Source organism: Bactrocera latifrons, unplaced genomic scaffold (assembly GCF_001853355.1).
Source record: "Bactrocera latifrons isolate USDA-ARS-PBARC rearing strain unplaced genomic scaffold, ASM185335v1 scaffold_656, whole genome shotgun sequence".
Lineage (NCBI taxonomy): Eukaryota > Metazoa > Arthropoda > Insecta > Diptera > Tephritidae > Bactrocera > Bactrocera latifrons.
In genome coordinates this window covers 48,486-69,387 of record NW_017537330.1, presented here as the reverse complement: position 1 = coordinate 69,387, position 20,902 = coordinate 48,486, and the positions used below count along the sequence as shown (strand labels likewise).

The following is a 20,902-nucleotide window of genomic DNA, read 5'->3' as shown; positions in this document are numbered from 1 at the left end:
CTAAGGAAATCAACCTTTGGGAATAAGAGACCTTCCGACCTTCTCAAAACAACAAACAGCGATAACATCAGTGCCATTAATAAATTTCTTAAACTGTGTAACATCAAAGACATATAACACCACATCCAACTAAATAACCTTACTAAATATTTTCATTTCATAATCTTAGAATTAAGAGCCGAAGGCCCTGGCAGCCAGTGCTGATTCTTACAAGTGGATTGATTATTTATAATTAGTTCTCTTTTGAATAAAAAAAAAAAAAAAAAAATTAAGTCAACCTATGAGATTGGTACTGACATCCTTTATTCGTGTAACATTTCACAATATACATATGTACTTAAATAATTAATATATTAAACTTAAACTGTACCTTTACAAGTGGTATACAGAACTACAGAACTTGTTACTCGGCAGTTGATAATGATAAAGTGACCTAGAGGCTTCAGTGGTTTCATATAAATCTTAGTGCGACTTATACTACTGAGATGCTGGTTGTTTACTAATAAATAACTAGTTGGGTTGTTATTGTTTGTTGTACTGATAGTGCGCTTCTATTGTTCCAAGACAAAGTTCTTTTGATGATTTTTCTTTAAAGTTGTTCGTTTACTGAATCATAAGGCTGTTTTGATGTTTGTTTGTTTAGGATTGTTTGATGTAGTGATAAGTATCATGCTATACTTGTGGTTAGCTGTTGCTATGCTGAGTTGAGCAAGCCGCGACTAAATGTTAAAGTATTAACTAGCGCGCGACTTGGTTCTTGTAACCAGCATTAAAGCAACAACAATGTCGGGCTGGAAATCCAATGCAAAATAACTTATCCCAACAGTTGCTACATTCAACTGAGTAGGCAATTGAAAAGTAAAGTCCTCTCTCGACGAACAAAGCCCAAACTCTTGAAGTCACTCGTTATTCCCGTTATTGTTGTTTAAACGGAATATCTATGGCATGACTGATAACAACATCTGATAAGTCGACGTTACGAGTTTTCGAGAGAAATGTTCTGCGAGAGATTTATGGTCCTTTACGCGTTGGCCACGGCAAATATCGCATTCGATGGAACGCTGAGCTGTACGAGATATACGACGACATTAACATAGTTCAGCGAATTGAAAGACAGCGGCTGGAACACACTCCAGCTCTGAAAGTAGTCGACAGGACAGGACAGAATATACGACGAATTCGATGAACCCAATTTTCGAGTACTTTTTACACTAACTCCTTCAATATTGACTTCTAAAGCTTGAAGAGAGTCTGGTTCACAGGAACTGGTTTAATGGTTCTTGAATTAATCGAATCTCCATATGTTTTTTTGCAATAATTCGTTTTTTTCTCGTTCCGTGCCTCACGTAGCCTTGATCTGTGAGAATCAGATGTTGTCAAGATCAACTTCTTCCAATTGCGGCCACAAAAAATTTAATATCATTAATCTATACCGCTATAAACGACACTTTGAAATCATCAGACTTTTTTATTGAAAGCTTCTTGTTCTTGCCTCGTTATATTTAGTCAATTTATCTACTTACCATAAATATACACACATATATGTATTGCCATTGAAAGTGCTTCACCATGAATATTAGTTTGTATATGTAACAAATAATTTTATACATAAATATATTTACAGATATGACACCGTATTCTACTTCGTAAGTTCGACAAAAAAGCCGACAGTACTTCTGGAACACAGTGAAGTCAAAAGAACTATGGTTAGTTTTTGAGAATAATATATGCTATGTACGCACACGATTGTTTATTATATACTATTATGAAGGTGAAAGTCTGTGAGTGTGTATGTTTGTTACTTCTTCGCTACTAAATGGCTAGAACGATTTTAATTTAATTTGGTATGGAATTAGCTGACACTCTGAATTAGTAGATATGTTACATTTGACTACGAGAAAATATCTTATTTCTATGTGAAAATCGATGAAAATGAATGGGCGGATAATGTAAGGGGGAACTAAACTTTTTCTATTAAAACACGATACAATTCGTTTGTACACTCTTCGATCAATAGGTGATAACCTACATGTCAATAGTCACGGTGACGATAACTGGCGACGCATCTATATACCCTATAGAATTCTTAAATTTCCTCGCCCTGTCAGGGGTACCCTCCCACAAGTTGAAACTCAAAGTTAATGTGCCTGTCATAATCATGCGTTACTTGAACTGGACCAAACTGTGCAACGGGACTAGGTTACGTATAACAGAGCTGAGGCGGCGCATCTTCCAGGCCACCATTCTTACTGGAGGTACTAAAGCCGAGACGATGTCGATACCCAGAATCTCTGTAACTCCTACAAACTTCTCAATGTCTGGTTAGCAACCATTTATTTCTTTTCTGGTTAATTTTACCGACATATGGTTGCTAAAGAGACATTGAGAAAACGACTCCTAAATTGTTTTGGCTTTTTGTGTACGAGACATAAAAAAAAAGAAAATTGAACGTGTGTTGGCACAAACCAAAATGAATTTCAACAGCATAGATTTTCCTTTATTTTTCTTTCCATACTTTCCAATTACCAGACTTACTTTCTTCTTCTTTATTGGCGTCGTCACCGCTTACGCGATTATTTTCGCAACGTGGCACCTATTAGAGATTCCAAACGAAACCATGTCCTTCCCCACTTGGTCTTTCCAAAGGAGTGGAGGTCTTCCTCTTCCTGTGCTTCCGCCGGCGGGGTTTTCGTCGAATACTTTCAGACCTCGATTAAGATCTGCTGCTCGAATTCTTTTCTGCAGAAATAGATTGAAGAAGTCACACGATCGAACCCCGTTTCGTATCGAGCGGTTTGGAGAGGTCTTCCCGATCCTGACGGAGCTTTTGGTATTGCTCAACGTCAGTTACCGAGTTGTTGACGAGTGCTCTCAGAAAGCAGGTGTGCAAGTCAAGTAGAAAATCATTAGGCTGTCTTTGTGTGTGCAGCTCCGTGGAGGCTGAACTTACCGACTATTATGCAAAAGATACCTTTCTTGCTTCAAGCGGTCATAGAAGGCATCATTGGTCACATCGTCCTTCTCTTCCGTTGGCAGACAGTACTTGACGACGAAGTCTCTCTCCCACCACGAATCTCACATCGAATTTGCGCTCCTTTATATGGCCACTGTAGTAAATGCCACAAGGACCGACTAGCCTCAACCCTTGTCCCGTTCATCGCATTTGATGTGATGTCAGCCTTTACTCTAGCGAATACATCAATCAGTTAGGCAGCGGCACCTTCCCTGTTAAGGCATCAGAAATTCCAGATGCATGCTTTCAAATCGTAATCCCTAATTCGATTGGCAGGGTCGTCATTAAAAAGGGGCTCTCTCATCCGAGGCCGTCGATTAGTGTTCATTGGTAGTGTTTTTTACGTGGCGAAACCCAAACCCTGCGCACAGCCCTATGGAGAGGATGTTTCGCCTTCAAACGGATGTTTGTGGCTACTCTGAGGATACTTTGTTTAAGACATGAAGTCGTGGGCTGCAACACATGACCCGCACATTTCCACATGGTAACAGTGACATCACATAAATCAGATATATCTGAATTTCATAAACATTTTTCACAGATTGACCGATAATTTCTGTTCTGTTAGTATATGCAGTGAGGTCGACATATCGATATCTGGGAATTTTAAAAGTAATGGTCCGATTTCGAAGACATGAGATGGCTTATATTGATTTACTTATGTATATACATATCATGTTGTTATAATTAATATAAAGTGCTAAACTACATTATGGTTATGGGGTTACATTTTTCTGCATGTTTTTCTCATAAAAAAATTAAATATTTTATTAGAATGTTTTATTGTTACAAACATACACTATTTATTACAAAGAAATTCTGAAATTGTTGGACAGAAATAGTTTAAACTCGGCCATTGCGACGCAATTTCCGGTGATTTCTCGAAAAAAGAGGATACCGTGTTGGCAGGATAACTCCTTATATATCTAAAGTGAAAAAATACGTGTTATAGTTAAAATCTTAACTTAGAACTTGAACGAAGGAAAAAAGAACTGAAAAGCAAAGAAAAAATCCAAAAATCTAAGCCTTCGAGAATTGTATCTCAAAGACCTGTGTAAAATTTCATGAAAATCTTGTCAACCGACTTCAAAAACATTTTTTCGAAGAAAAAAACCCGAGTTACATATATTGTAATATTCACCCTATTATTTTTTTACATTACTTTTTGTACCTTACTTTTATCTCTCCTTTCAAGTAATATAATATATATATGTAACTTTAAAATTAATTCTGGAATTAAGTACTCTCATTTTTAGTTTATTTACGGTTATATATTTCTATTCTTATTCGTTACTCATAATCTCATTCTTGTTTGTTAAAATTTGAACATTCTCAATCAATTTTGTAAATTGTTAATTTATATATGTATATATTGGTAAAATATAAAATCGTGTTTGATTTAAACATTATTATAATTGGCGCAGTCTCTTAAAAAAGAACCCATGTGTATTCAAAAGTAAATTAACTCAAGTTAAAATTCGAAGTAAAGACATTAGTAAATAATTTAGCCAAAGTTAAATTGAAATAAAAAACTATTGTACAGTTTTGTGGCATTAGTATATATATACATACATAAATATATGTAAAAGTGCTATTTCCCGGTGAGAGAGTTAAGCTAGCGGATTTGGGAAAATACTGCCAACAAAAACAGCAAAATATTGGAATTAGCAGTGCATCATGGCATTGTAGCTAACTGTGACGAGATGCTCAATCAATTGTCATATTTAAAGGCGACAATACATATGCGTTGCCATCATTTATAAAAGAGATGGAGTTAATACAAACTCTAGTGAGAGAGCAACCAACCTACTCTCCAAACGTACATATATGAACGTGTAATTCTCAATAAATTACATGGTCCTGCTCTTCGCATTTTACGAACGCTGTGTGCATCGCCAACGTGGGAGTGTGTGAAACGAGCGCTAATAAAAAACTTTGGAGTGAAGGAGACATATGAAGAGCTATTTAAATGTGCACATGCAATTATCAACACATATTTGTTGTATTACAAGAAAATGATTTAATTCGTACTGCAAATAAAACTAATTTAAGAGTAAGATATATCTATATATTATCTGATAAGTTTAAAACTAATCAGTGTAACCAAATTTTTCAATATCCTAATCCAAAGATTCCTTGCAATTTTCTAACACAAAATCAAGTTTATTATAAACAACCTTCTCAAACATTTAATAATAAAAATTCGAATAGGCATAAAAAGTTTCGAAGATTTTCAAACTCTTGTGCTTTTTTAAAACAACTCTCTCAAATGAGAAAATAATGGTATTTTTCGGAATAATAATGCACAAACTCTCTCCGCTCAATTTCGCAATAGAAACAATGACGTGAATAACATGTCACCTATGGAAGTAGATCATGCTCAGTGTTCATCTTGGGTTCCCGATAATGATGACAATTTGAATTTTTTTTACAATAGCCTCAAGAAATCATTACCGTTAGTAGAATGAACTCTTGATAACGAAAAAATTTAAGCATTGGTAGGTACTGGTGCAACACTATCGCTACTTTAAGCAAATAAATACATTTAAAAAAATAATACAACTTATACAAAACATTTGCCTTAATTCATTGAATAGTACTTATATTACAGAAGAAATAATCACAAATGTTCCTTTTGAATTTAATGAAACGCAACAATGACTTGGAAACTAGTAGATTTTAAGGGTAAATATTTCAATGCAATTATTGGACAGAATATACTGACTCCAATACGTAGTGTTATTGATATGTACAATCGAACCGTTAGGTTTAATGTTAATACAATATTTTTTTTTTCAACCATTCATTTTTAGCGAAATTCATATCTTAGATCAAATCAATGTGGATAAGCAAGTCCTTGACAATTTATTTCGGCTTACGCAAACAAGAAAAATCAAAAAAAAAATCTGAATAAGTATAAAGACCTAATTTACTTAGAAGGACAGACTCTAACAAATACTAATATAATAAATCATGAAATAAAAACTGTATCAGCCAGGCCGGTATATTCGAAAATATATCGTTATTCCCAGATACACTAATAATAAATATGTAGGCAAATCGACGACATGCTTAAACAAAGTATAATCCGAGAAAGTAATTCACCATACAATAGTCCCTTATGGGTTATTTCTAAGAAATTAGACTGCTCAGGTGAAAAGAAATGGAGGCTTGTTGTCGACTACAGGGCATTAAATAATATTACAATCGATGATAAATACCCCATATTTTCAATATTTGGTATAAACTAGGTCGAGCACAATATTTCACTACAATTGATTTGGCAAAGGGTTTCACCAAATTCTTGTTAAACAAAAAGACCGGTCGAAAACTGCCTTTTCTCCTCAATATGGACATTTCAAGTTCAACCGAATGGCATTTGGACTAAAAAACGCGCCTGCCACATTTCAAAGATTTATCAATAAACTACTGAAAGATTTTATTAATAAAATATGTGTAGTCTATTTAGACGATATTTTGATAATCTCTACAAATCTTCAAGAGCACTTTAATGATATAAACTGAGTTCTAACGAAACTGCGTGAGGGAAATTTTAAGATCTAAATAAATAAATGCAAGTTCTTTTCAAAAGAAACTKTGTACTTAGGTCATATATTAACCCCTGAAGTAGTTAGGCCAAATACTAGTAAAATCGATCAAATTGGAATTGCCAAAATTTGTGAAACAGATTAAGTCGTTTCTTAGTGTTRCTGGTTATTACCGAAAATTTATAAAAGATTTTTCAAAAGTAGGCAGATTTTGAAAAACAGTTTCAGCTCATCACAGATGCAAGTTCAAATGCTCTCGGCGTTGTTTTACAACAGGATAATCATCCACTATGTTATGCGAGTAGAACGTTAAACGAAAACAAGTAAGGAAAGGCTAAGTTAGGGTGTTACCGAACATTTTATACTCTCGCATCAAATACCGTATTTGTGTAAAGTTTTATTCCACTATCATCATTGGTTCCTAATGTATATATTATACAGAGAAGGCATCTGATGGAATTCAAAATAGCGTTATATTGGAAGAAGGCGTGGTTGTAAACCGATTTCAGCCATATTTCGGACATGTCATCGGGGTGTTAAGAAACTATTATGTACCGAATTTCATTGAAATCGGTCGAGTAGTTCCTGAGATATGGTTTTTGGTCCATAAGTTGGTGACGCCACGCCCATTTTCAATTTTTAAAAAACCCTAGATGCATCTTCCTTCTGCCACTTCTTAAGTAAAATTTAGTGTTTCTGACGTTTTTTGTTAGTCGGTTAACGCACTTTTAGCGATTTTCAACCTAACCTTCGTATGGGAGGTAGGCGTGGTTATTATCCGATTTATATTATCCATTTTTGAACTGTTTATGGAAATGCCTGAAGGAAACGACTCTATAGAGTTTGGTTGACATAGCTATAGTAGTTTCCGAGATATGTACAAAAAACTTAGTAGTGTGCGGGGCCATGCCCACTTTTCCAAAAAAATTACGTTCAAATATGCCCCTCTCTAATGCGATCCTCTGTGCCAAATTTCATTTTAATACCTTCATTTATGGCTTAGTTATAACACTTTATAGGTTTTCGGTTTTCGCCTTTTTATGGGCGTGGCAGTGGGCCAAGTTACAGCTTGCACGGACGGACGGACGGACAGACATCCGGATTTCAACTCTACTTGTCACCCTGATCACTACACTGATATATAACCCTATATCTGACTCTTTTAGTTTTAGGACTTACAAACAACCGTTATGTGAACAAAACTATAATACTCTCTTTAGCAACTTTATAAAAATTATTCAGCTACTGAACGGGAACTGCTTGCTATTGTTTGGGCTACTAATTATTTTAGACCATACATGTACGGTCTCAAATTTGATATTCTATCAGATCATCAGCCCTTAAAACGGCTTTTCATTAAATCGCAGGGGAAAATGAGTCCAAGGTTACATCGGTGGTTAATCAAGTTAAGCAAATTCAAGATAAATATTTCCTACATTAAAGTTAAAGACAACTCAGTAGCGACTTTCTTAGCAGAATCAATGCAGACACTAACGAAATTAACATGATAAATGCATCTACTGGTTCTTTATGTAATAATGTATCAGAGATTTAGATACCGTCCACTCACAGTCTGAAGATTTCCATAACCACATTCCAATTTTGGAAACCGTTGTAAATATATTTAAAACTCAAATTATTTTAACACAACATAAAACTAAGGATATGGAATTAAAACATAAAAATAAAAAGATTTATATTAACCTTTTTGATTTAGAAAATAATTTAGAATCAATTTTAAAAGAACATTTAACAAGAGGAAAAGTTGGAATATATACAGATGACAATCAATATAATGTTTTACAAAATAAATTGATAGAAATATTTACAGGATTTAGAAATATCAAATTCGTTCGTTGTTCATATCATACAAAAGATGTTGAAACAGAAGAAGCTTTTAAACTAATCAATAATTACCACAAAAATGAAAGGTGTCATACCGGTATTGACGAAAATTACTTTGGTCTAAAAAAGATAATTTATATTCCTAATTTGAAATTTTTAATTCAAAAATACGTTAATAATTGTTCCACTTGTACCAAATCTAAATTTGATAGAAAGCCAAATTCCATTTAACTGAAACTCCAACAGACAAAACAAATAATATACATATATAGATGTCTACACGAATACTAAATCAAATTTTCTGACATTTATTGATCGCTTTTCAAAAGTTGCTGTTGCTTATTATCTTGAAGACAGAACCAATCAAACTATAATAGAAAAGCTTGGACTTTATAAATATCAAAAGGGGGATTATAATAAATTAATTTGCGATAATTAACTCAAAAGTGTATACATTAAAGATTATTTACAAACCGAAAATATAAGTCCTCATCTTGTGAAGCCTAACAACCACACTGGCAATGTCGATATTGAGAGATTACATAACACTATTTCTGAAAAAATTCGAGTTTTAATGATTGAACAAAAATCTCTTAGTATAAAAGAAAAAATTAGCAAAGCAATATAATATTATAACAATTGTTATCATTCAGTTACAAAAGAAAAACCAATAAATATTGAACAAGGAAATTGTAATAAAAGAAAAATTTACGAAAACATTTTAATAAGTAAAAATACATGTATAAATAAAAGAAATGAAAAGAGGGCATTTGAAAAGAATAAAGGTGTAATGGATACATTAAAAGTTATAAATCTTTAAGACATAAAGAACAACCGAAATATAAATATTCTAATTTGGAAAATATTCATAGCTCTAATATTAAGAGAAAACTGAAATTTGAAAATTCTATATCTAAATCTTAAATTCTAGCGATGAAGAAGTTACATATTGTATGCCAAAAATGGGTTGAATCGGGTCCCCATGTACCTAATATAAATATTTTGGAACTTCCGTCTATGTACCGCATATATCGGCGAATATGTGAGTTATCTCAATGAAAATGAGAGATCGTATTTCACTCATAACAGTGTATCTTTGTCCCTAAAATAGATGAATTTGAGCGAAAACTTGATCTATCCCCTATATAACTAATATTAGGATTTTCCAACATATGGCTGACTTTATTCTATTTGATTGGTTGTTTGGTATGCGGTACGTTAATAGTATGTGGTATTGGGAAAAATAAATGAATTCGGGTCGGTACTACCCAAACTCCCATATACAGCATAAAATCATTTTCGTTTTTCTAACAAACTTTATGTGTCTTTTAGTGTATTGGTTATATGTATATAGTGTATATCTGTGCCCAAAGAATAAGGTGACATTTGAATTTAAACTACGCGCGTCGCAGGATTTGAGGAATTATTTTTTTTTTTAGGTTGGTAGTACTATCCGTCACATTTATGTCAAATTTCATGTCAAAATATTCATTAGTGCTTGAGATACGTGTCGTTTTGTAAGCTGCTAAAAGTGAGTTTTTCGTTTTTTGCGATGTCGAAATTTGTTGAGCAAAGAATTTGCATTAAATGATCATTTCGCCAAAAACTCAACCCATATCGTTCCGCAACCACCGTATTCACCTGATCTGGCGCCGTGCGACTTCTAGCAGTTCACCAAGGTCAAAAGACCGGTCCGGGGACACCGTTTTTATACAATATTCAAGCCGCAGCGAAGACGGAACTGAAGGCCATCGCGGAAAGTGACTACAACCAGTGTTTCGAAGATTGGAAAACCCATTGACATAATGTACTACATCTAGTGGGCATTACTTTTAAGGGGATGAAATTGATTTGGAAGAATAAATAAATAATTTTCAAAATAAATACAATGTCACCTTATTTTTTGGACACTTGTAAATGTGTATATAAAACTGCTTGGATTTCGATCTTCTGGTTGACGTTTTACGCCTTAAATACTTTGATTCTTGCAAGTTCTAAGAGTAATGCAAGTTTTAATATTTTTGTCCGCACCTGAAGGTATTTTTGATTTGATTCTTGCATGTCGTAATAGTATAAAATGTTTAGTTACACCCAAAGTTAGTCCTTCCTTTTTCTTCTTATTAATTGTCGTAGACACCGCTTACGCGATTATAGCCGAGTTAACAACAGCGCGCCAGTCGTTTCTTCCTTTCGCTACGTGGCGCCAATTGGATATTCCAAGTGAGACAAGGTTCTTCTCCACCTGGTCCTCCCAACGGAGTGGAGGTCTTCCTCTTCCTCTGCTTCCTCCGGCGGGTACAGCGTCGAATACTTTCAGAGCAGGATTGTTTTCGTTCATTCGGACAACATGACCTGGCCAGCGTAGCCGCTGTCTTTTAATTCGCTGAACTATGTCAATGTCGTCATATATCTCATACAGTTCATCGTTCCATCGAATGCGATATTCTCCGTGGCCAAAGCGGAAAGGACCATAAATCTTACGCAGAACTTTTGTCTCGAAAACTCACAACGTCGACTCATCCATTGTTGACATCGTCCAAGCCTCTGATATCAATATCATCGGCATACGTCAGCAGCTGTACACTCTTTTAGAAGATGGTACCTTATCCATTTTGATCTGCAGCTTGAACTATTTTCTCCAGAAGCAGGTTGAAAAAGTCGCACGCAAAGGAATCGCCTTGTCTGTAACCTCGTTTGGCGTCGAACGGCTCGGGGGCGTCCTTCCCGATTCTGACGGAGCTTTTGGTGCTGGTCAACGTCAGTTTACACAGCCGTATAATTTTTGTGGGGATACCAAATTCAGACATGGCGGCATAAAGGCAACTTCTTTTCGTGCTGTCGAAAGCAGCTTTGAAATCGACGAAGAGGTGGTGAGTGTCGATTCTTCTATCACGGGTATTTTCCACGACTTGGAAATGGTGAATATCTGGTCGGTTGTTGATTTTCCAGGTCTGAAGCCACAGTGATAAGTCCAATCAGTTTGTTGACGGTGGGCTTTAATCTTTCACACAATACGCTCGATAGAACCTTATATTCGATATTGAGGAGGCTTATCCCTCGATAGTTGGCGCAAAATTGTGGGGTCTCCTTTTTTGAGGATTGGGCACTTAAATTCCAATTGTTGGGCATGCTTTCGTCCGACCATATTTTACAAAGAAGCTGATGCATGCTCCTTATTAGTTCTTCGCCGCCGTGTTTGAATAGCTCGGCCGGCAATCCATCGGCCCCCGCCGCTTTGTTGTTCTTCATATGGGTAATTGCTATTCAAACTTCTTCTTGGTCGGACAATGGAACGTCTGCTCCATCATCATCGATTGGGGCATCGGGTTCGCCTTCTCCTGGCGTTGCGCGTTCACTGCCATTCAGCAGGCTGGAGAAGTATTCCCTCCATAATTTAAGTATGCTCTGGGCATCGGTGACTAGATCACCTTTGGGGGTTCTACAAGAGTTTGCTCCGGTCTTGAAACCTTCTGTAAGCCGCCGCATTTTTTCGTAGAATTTTCGAGCATTACCCCTGTTGTCCATCTTATCAAGCTCTTCGTACTCACGCATTCGGCCTCTTTCTTTTTCTGTCTGGAAATGCGTCTCGCTTCCCTCTTCAACTCTCGGTATCGATCCCATTCCGCATGTGTTGTGGTCGAGGTAGGCAGCCTGTTTCTTCTCCGCTGCGACACGGCACTCCTCGTCGTACCAGTTGTTCTTTTGTACTTTCCGAAAACCAATGGTTTCGGTTGCAGCTGCACGTAMGGAGWKTGAAATGCCGTCCCACAGTGCCCTTATACCGTGTTATTGACGAGTGCTCTCAGAGAGCAGGAGTGCAAGCCGAGTAGAAAATCGTTCGTCTGTCTGTTGTGATTGCAGCTTCTCGACGTCGAACCTTCCTTGTATTTTATGGCGTGCGTTTTTTTGCTGCACAGAGGCGCTTGCGAATCTTGCCTGCAACAAGATAGTTTTCCGAATCGATGTTAGAACCTCCTAGCGTACGCATGTCTAAAACACTTGGATAGGTGTCTTCCGTCTATCACAACATGATCGATCTGGTTGGTGGTTTTTCGATCCGGAGACAGCCAGGTGGCTTAATGTATCTTCTTATGCTGGAATCTAGTACTACAGATAACCATATTTCGGGCACCGGTGAAGTCGATCAGCCTCAACCCATTTGGGGATGTTTCCTCGTGGAGGCTGAATTTTCTGACCGTGGTGCCAAAGATACCTTCTTTGCCCACCCTGGCGTTAAAGTCGCCAAGCACGACTTTGACATCGCGGCATCTTTGGTCACATCGTGATTCTGTTCCGTCGGGGCGTGGGCGTAAATCAGCGATATGTTGAAGAACCTCGCTTTGATGCGGATTGTGGCTAAACGTTCATTCACCGGGGTGAATATTAGTACTCGGCGACGGAGTCTCTCTCCACCACGAATCCCACACGAAACTTGCGCTCCTTTATATGGCCACTGTAGTAAATGCCACAAGGATCTACTCGTGTCTGTCCTTGTCCCGTCCATAGAATACATGTCATGTTGTTTAGCGCGGAATTAGCAACATGATAACTATGATTAATGACATAATGCTGTTTCGAAAAAAAGCAGTTTCAATTTCTTAAGCAGTCGTTTGTATGAAACTTAAGTGAACGATCTTGAAAAATCCAATTACACGGTAGAACAAAATTTTTAAACGTCTTAATTTTCCCAAAGATTTTTAGAAATGGTATTTACAATAGATTTGTCAGCTCGGCAACGAGTTTTATGCCACTTACGTCGTCGCATTTTCTTTAATTATTTCTCTTATATCATTGAAAATTGAGAACTTACACCAATTTTCCGTAAATGTGCATTGCACCATAAAATTTTTCGTTATTTAAGAAGGTTACTCATAGTTGTATTCCTTGTATGTTCGATATGTTGTCATCGGACTAGGATTTAACCTATTTATTAATCTGGTTGTGCATTTATCTTTTCATAGGTCTATCAAATTATTTATATTACATATAGATACCTTATTACTTGTTATGTGGTTTTCGAAATTCTTCTTTTTTATTGGCGAGGACACCGCTTAAGCGATTGTAGCCGATTTGACAACAGCGCGCCAGTCGTTTCTTCTTTTCGCTACGTGGCGTCAATTTTAAGCGAGGCCAGGTTCTTCTCCACCTGGTCCTCCAAACGGAGAGGAGCTCTTCCTCTTCCTCTGCTTCCCCCCGCGGGTAGTGCGTCGAATACTTTCAGAGCTGGAGTGTTTTTTGTCCATCCGGACAACATGACCTAGCCAGTGTAGCCGCTGTCTTTTAATTCGCTGAACTATGCCAATGTCGTATATCTCGTACAGCTCATCGTTCCATCGAAGGAGATATTCGACGTGGCCAACACGCAAGGGACCATAAATCTTTCTCAGAACTTTTCTCTCGAAAACTCGCAACGTCGACTCATCAGTTGTTGACATCGTTCAAGTCTCTCCACCATATAGCAGGACGGGAATTATGAGTAATTTATAGCGTTTGGTTTTTGTTTGCCGAGAGAGGATTTCTCAATTGCCTACTCAGTCCGAAGGAGCACCTGTTGGAGAAAGTTACCCTGCGTAGGATTTCCACACATGACTCCATCCTCCCAAGGTTTCTTTCGGTGAGGAATATATGAATATGAAGAATGTGTCCAGAATGCTGAGATAAAGGAGTCTTTTCTAATTAGGAATTAGTGGGATATTTATTTTCATTATATGCTTAACATCCTTTGATTACGTTTTTTTTTTTGTTTTACTCAACATAGGTGAGAATGAGCTGGTCATTGCGACGCCATTTCCGGAGATTCCTTGGATTCCGGATTGAGGCTAGACGTCTCTCTCCCTCCACGAATCCCACACCGAATTTGTGCATATTTATATGGCCAATTTCGTAAACGCCCACTCGCCTCAGTCCTTGCCCGTCCATCGCATTTCGTGGACGGAGTTGATGTCAGCCTTCACTCTAGTGTGGACATCAAGAAGCTGGGTAGCGACACCTTCCCAAGTAAGGAATCGCACAACCCTGTGGAGGGAATGTTTCGCCTTCTCGTTTTCAAACGGATGTTTTGTGGCTACCCAGAGGATACTTGGTCTAAAACCGGAAGTCGTGAGCTGTTTGAGTCATATGTATAATAATCGTTTCTGTCACTCCCATGTGAGTGGCAATGAGAGAACTTTCCTCGCTTTCGTGAACTTGTACACATAACTTCATCTTTTTTTTACCAAGGACAGAAAATAGAAATTATGCATAATATTTGCCTAAAAATATCATTGTGACGGAAGGGTCTGATATATTTTATAGAAATTTTTGATTTTTTGAGGTCTATGCAAATGTGTCCAAAGTGTTAAAATTTGACTTTTATTCCTTCTACTTGAAGTAATCGATATTTTTTTCTTTTTTCAATAAAAGCGTCACAAAAATTTGTTTAAATAAAACAAAAACGGTTTGGGATATCAATGCATTTCTTTATTCCTGTGAAAGTCCTTTCGTTTTCATTATGTATGGAACTCTACTTCTTTTGCATGGCCACTACGGGAACTTTTGCAGAAGACCAGACGCTGAACCCAATTTTTGGCGGTCTTGGTCATTACGGAAGAAGTACAAACCAATGACGCCGTAGTTGGTGACTCATGGAGTACATGTGGATTGCTGCCTGACCAATAACGCATATTGTTCTTATTGACAAAGCCATACAGCCAAAAATGAGCCTGATCCCTCAAGACGATTTTTCGATGAAAATCGAATCATTTTCAAATTGTTGTTCAGCCCAATTTACCAACATACGGCTTCAGTTCTTGCGTCAATTTGATCTTGTAAGAATGTAGTCCAAGATCTATTCGCAAAATGCGCCACAACAACGTGATAGATATGCCCGACGTTTGTGAACGTCGTGTGAGAGACGGATTTGAATCTTCCTCAATTGATGCGCTTTTTGTACTGTGCCTGTGAATTAAAATTTTTCTACTAGACGCTCAATTGTTGATCTTACAGGACGGTTATGACGACCATAAACTAGACGTGGTGCTCTTAAAGTGGAGGCCACTGGCTCCGAATTTAGGTAGTAAATTTTAATAAAATCGTCTCGTTGGTGGATCGTAAATCTTTCCATGATGAAATGGCAAACTTTGCTGAAGAGAAATGTCAAAAGGGCGGGAAAAAATATGCTGTCGTTTGCTGTCTATCGGTCTACTTTTGAAGCGTCCCTATTGAAAAATCCGTTATCTAGAGCTTACCGTGGATAGGAAGCTGTCATAGAAGCCTAATATCGAAGAGAGGTCAGAAAATTCATCGATTGCTTACACCGCTGTAGAGAAGCCTTTGGCAAAAGATGGGGTATCTTACCGAAAGTGGTTCTCTAGCTCTATGACACTATAGTCAAGGACATTACAGAAAGTAATAGGACTGAGTCGATTTAAAAAAGTTTAAATCGAGGGGCTGTAGTGCGGCTGCGGAAGTGTTGGGATGCTGGCCTTGGTTAGGTAGCTGGTCACGGAAAAGGCGGTGTGATTCGGCGAGTTGTCATGATGCAACTTCCAATTGGCTGCGATGTCTTGTCGGACCCGATTGACCTTTTGTTTTATTCTACTGAGGACTTCAACTTGACGTTAACGGTTTGTCCAGGAAAAATAAATACATGGTGGACGATGCCTTTAATATCAAAAGAGACAATGAGCGGAGAAGTGACCATTCACTCAAATAGCAAAGTAGCGATACTCGCCTTGAACTCATTTACAATGCATTCAGAAATGGTCTAGGAGTACCTAACCTTGCTGTCAATAGCATCACAGGATATTGTAAAGCTGAAGAGCTAGCAGGGAAAGGCACCCTAGAATCGCTATCACTAGAAAGGGAGCGGATCGGTGATCCCGAATCCTCTTGTGTTCTACTACTAGAAAGCTGGGGTTCGCGGAAGCATGGGCAGCGCTGAGCCACCATCGGTACTAGTGCTGTCGCAAAAGCCTATTAGCCCAAGATTGATCTCAATGCCTATTGGCGTCCATGCTGTAAGGTTGGGAATCTCATCAGACGCCGTTTGCAGAAGCTGTATAGAAGAAGATATGCTGGAAACAACTTAACACTTCCTTTTTGACTGCCTCGCATTTGGGAAGTCAAGACCTTAATACTTGAGTACGCATACCTTCAGTCATTTCATCAAACTGGCGGAATTTGAAATTAAATGTCTGTATAAATTTGTATTGGCTACTAAGCGTTTCAATATCATGGGCGTGCGCTAGCAGACGTACACTCGTGATATCAAAAGCAGCTTCGAAATCGACGACGTAGTGGTGTGTGTCGATTCTCTTTTCACAGAGAAAACTTAAATTCCAATCGTCAGCTATGCTCTCGTCCGACCATATTCTTCAAGGAAGCTGATGAATGTTCTTTATCAATTCTTCGCTGCCGTATTTGAAAAGCCAGCCGGCAAGCAATCGGACCTGCTGATTTGTTGTTTTTCAGATTGGGTAATTGCTATTCGCACTATATAATAACAATTATTCTTTGAGTAAAAGTTATCAAAGTATTTCTAAGCGAGGATGCTTGGTCTATACCAAAAAAAAATAATAATCTGGGAAAGTTGAAAAAAGTTACAAATGTTCAGCAAAGAGTGAAAATAATGAAGAAATTCGCTATATTTTGAAACTTTTGTATAAAAAGGGGAAGATAAAGTTTGTGAAGTTCACGGAGACGATGGTGTATCAGTTCGTGTAGCATAACAATGGTTCGAGCGCTTTCGCTCTGGAAATTTTGGTTTAAAATCAGTGTAATGTCTCTAGCGGAAAAATGTTACACATTTATTTATTTATTTATTAGAATAGATATCAAAACAAAAAAATAATAAGTTGAAGTTTGATTAGAAGTACGAAAAAACTTTTTGGACAAATATACCCATTAAAAGTGAAAAATGTATTACAAATCAAAAAAACACCCTCTTTAAGTAGTTGGAATTTTGGACTTTAAGTGTAGATAGCTCAACTATATACAGGGCTTGTCCGGAAAGTAATAGGACTGGTCGATTTAAAAATTCGTTACAAAACTTTCAAAATAGCCTCCTTCTGCGTAGATGCAGCGCTGCCAGCGCGATTTCCAAGCATTAAAGACGTCCCGTTAGGCAGTCTACGCCTTGAGAGCTGAGGTGCATGCTGCTTGGATCCTTTCTGTCGCCTCAAAATGCTTGCATTTCATCGGCCTTTTCAGGCAAGGGAACAAAAAAAGTCCTGATGCCACATCTGGGCTGTAGGGCGGCTGCGGAAGCGCTGCGAAGCCAGCCTTAGTTAGAGAGCTGTTCACAAGAAAAGCGGTATTAGCCGGGGCGTTGCCGTGGTGCAACTTCCAATCGGCTGCGATGTCTTGTCGGACTCGATTGACTCTTCGTTTGAGTTTCTTAAGGACTGACTCTATAGGTGCTAGGAACTCGCTCTACCGAATCCAGTCGGTGCGCGCACGCTCCGTAGTACAGTCTTATTTCTTTCCGGACAAACACTGAATATGTATACATATTTTCTTAATATGGATATCCTTTTAAACCCCAACTCTGAGGACTTTATTTTAAAATTTATCCCACTAATTTAACAACACCGTATTATATCTCTATTAATATGATGTTATTTTCATTTCGTAGTGGAAAACTGCTTCAGAATATTTGGATCTTCACAAAAACAAAAAAATATGGTTGCCACCTCCCCAAATGTATGAACTTTCACGGCTTTCCAAATTTACACGGCTGCAAAACTTAACAAATTACGCTAGTTATCGCAGCAGACAAACAAAAGAACTACTTGCACCGTTTTATTATAAATCTTCAGATGCTATGATTGGAGTTCTGCCCGGTGAGAAATTTTTTATTCAAAAATTCATATTAATAATAATAGTTTTTCAATAAGGTGACGATCTGTACCCCTCCGAAGAAAATAGTCCATCAAGTACACTAAACTACTCCAGCAAACAACTAAAATTTATGGCAAAAAATCTGCATCGAATAGTTAGTTTTGATATGCACGAAACCGTTATTCAAAAAAATGTTTCGTCAAGCAATAGCCAATTAGATATCTTCGACAAATGTAAGCTTTAACAAGTATATATTTTTTAGGTACATACATATATATGTACTAGCGGACCCAACAAACGTTGTCCTGTACACACTTCTTTAGTCCGAATTTCAATAAGCTGTAACAATCTGGACCGTTTTGATGAAAATTATTATTAAAATGTTTCATTTCAGGTTTCATTCGCCACTTACCAGTCGAATGTAGGCACAATTTTTCCTTTAATTAAAATTCTTATTTATTTTGTTCACAGATCAATGCAATAGAAAATATATGATAAACGTATAATATCGATAGGGTCCAAGGGAATGCTGCCTTAAAAAATTAAAAAAAAAAAATTTTTTTTGTTGGACTTTTTACATAAATAAATATATATTATTTTAATCGATTGGTCAATAGTAAGTGTAATGAATTTAGTTGCAATTGAAATGAACTTATTTTCATCAAGATCATTAATTTTAAACTGATAGAACTTTTCTAATCTTTCGCAAGGACAAGAAAAATGAAATTGATCGCGAAAAAATGTTTTGAAAAAAATTAGAAACAACAATAAAACATTTAATTTAAAGCACAAAATGATTTTAATCGTTGTTATTATTTAATTTATGATTAGTGATTTCTCGTCCAAAATTGTCCTTATCCCATTTATTAAGTCTTGCATGAAAAAATTCAATGTTTAGGGGCAGTAAAGTGGAGGTGATCCCGCTTATTTCATCAGCTTCGAACTAGGGCCTGGTACAGTAAGGTCGTTTCACAAGCATCGAGCTAGTGCCCAGTACTAAAGGTTGGTAAAATCACTTTTTATATATAACCAAAAAGAATGCCTTTCCTTCGGATAAGTCAAATAATCACCTTTAATTGTATTACTTTGGCAACTGCTAATGGTTTATAGGCCATTTCTGTCAAACACATATTTTTAATAGGTAATGTAGTATTTGGTGGTAGTACTACCAATTTCATTGTAGTATTTTAAAAAAACCCAGCTAAAAAAGGTAGAGAACTTAGATAAAAGCTTCTACATATATACTCTCCTAAATATTCAGTCAAAATTACTTAAAATATTAATAAATGAAATGGAAATATTGTTCTTAAAATGCATATTAGGCACGGCATACATGCCGCTACTTTTTTAAAAGGGATTGAGAGAGAGACAAGAATTAGAAATAGTGGGTATAATTATTAAATCCACATCGAATTCGAAAATGTTCATGCGACCGTCGATTAACAAAATTTACAAGTTTGAAAAATTAAATAAATTTTCCTAGCTTTTTGTTTCGTTTTTGAAATATTTAAAATGGATACAATTATACGGCACGATTACGATTACTTTGGCGGCCGGGTAAAAAAAACGAGTTTCGATATAAATGGGACGTGCTCGTAGGGGAATATCTCCAGATTAGAAATATGCAAAATAAATGGTGCTAACACTTATATTTTAAAATATTCTCGACTAAAAAATCAAAAATTCGTATTAATATCGCATGATATTTCTCAATGTTTCACCAAATTTTTTTTACATTTTTTACTGTGTATATTTAAATGTAGACTTTAAACATCGAAATAAGCCTATATTTCACTTCTATTGCATTGCCATATTTTAAATGAATCGAGAATCCAAATATGAAGGATTTTCGCCGACATCGCTTTCTTTGTTTGTATTTTCTATATTAACTATAATAAAAAATTATTTCCAACATTTTTAAGCTATAATTGAGTTGTGAACAGTTTCTCCATATCCATTCTATGTATAATATGTGATTTATATTTAATAACCACAAATAAATAAAACTCTATGATAATATTATAAAACGTATATCATTGTAATAAAACATTTTTGTATTATAAGAACATGTTGCTCTGAAAAAATAACTCTTCTTGAGCCAATGCTCGGGGCGACTGAAGTACTTTCGCGAAGTACTTCTTTCTGCATTGCAGGTATTAAATTACGTAATATTATTATATACTATAATATTACTTATTTGTTTATTAAATTTAAATAAGGAAATATCCATATGCATGGAAAGGTTGTTTATACTAATTTTAATTTGAAATATAATTTATAGGCAATTGTTTTTATTAGAACAAAGATTGCTTAATAATGAAAGAGGCATTATTGCGAAAGAAAAGAAATTTCAGCAAATTGCTTATTACTATGCTCCAAATTATATAATATAATACAAACAAGTAAGGAAGGGCTAAGTTCGGGTGTCACCGCATGATAAAGTGATAATCGAGACTTCAGGCGTCGTTGTGAACCGATTTCACCCATATTTGGTACATGTCATCAGGGTGTTAAGAAAATATTATATATAATCGGTCGAGTACTTCCTGAGATATGGTTTTTGGTCCATAAGTTTGCGACGCCACGCCCATTTTCAATTTTTAAAAAAGCCTCGATGCAGCTTCCTTCTGACATTTCTTCCGTAAAATTTTGTGTTTCTGACGTTTTTTGTTAGTCG

General features: G+C 36.5%; 1 protein-coding gene across 4 annotated transcripts in view; it reads left to right on the top strand.

The window, feature by feature from the left end:
• LOC108975486 (nucleoside diphosphate-linked moiety X motif 19-like) overlaps positions 1 to 19,011 on the top strand; it is a 75,967-nt gene extending 56,956 nt beyond the window's left edge. For 3 of the 4 annotated variants that reach the window (XM_018943983.1, XM_018943980.1, XM_018943984.1), the window contains 4 exons: positions 1,625 to 1,706; positions 18,020 to 18,227; positions 18,282 to 18,458; positions 18,620 to 19,011. In XM_018943983.1, the coding sequence (XP_018799528.1) occupies positions 1,625 to 1,706; positions 18,020 to 18,227; positions 18,282 to 18,458; positions 18,620 to 18,672 (520 nt within the window). In that variant the 3' untranslated portion in view covers positions 18,673 to 19,011. Of the gene's footprint in view, positions 1 to 1,624; positions 1,707 to 18,019; positions 18,228 to 18,281 lie in introns of all 4 variants that reach the window. The other variant, XM_018943981.1, reaches the window with a different exon arrangement.
• Positions 19,012 to 20,902: the final 1,891 nt, after the last annotated feature.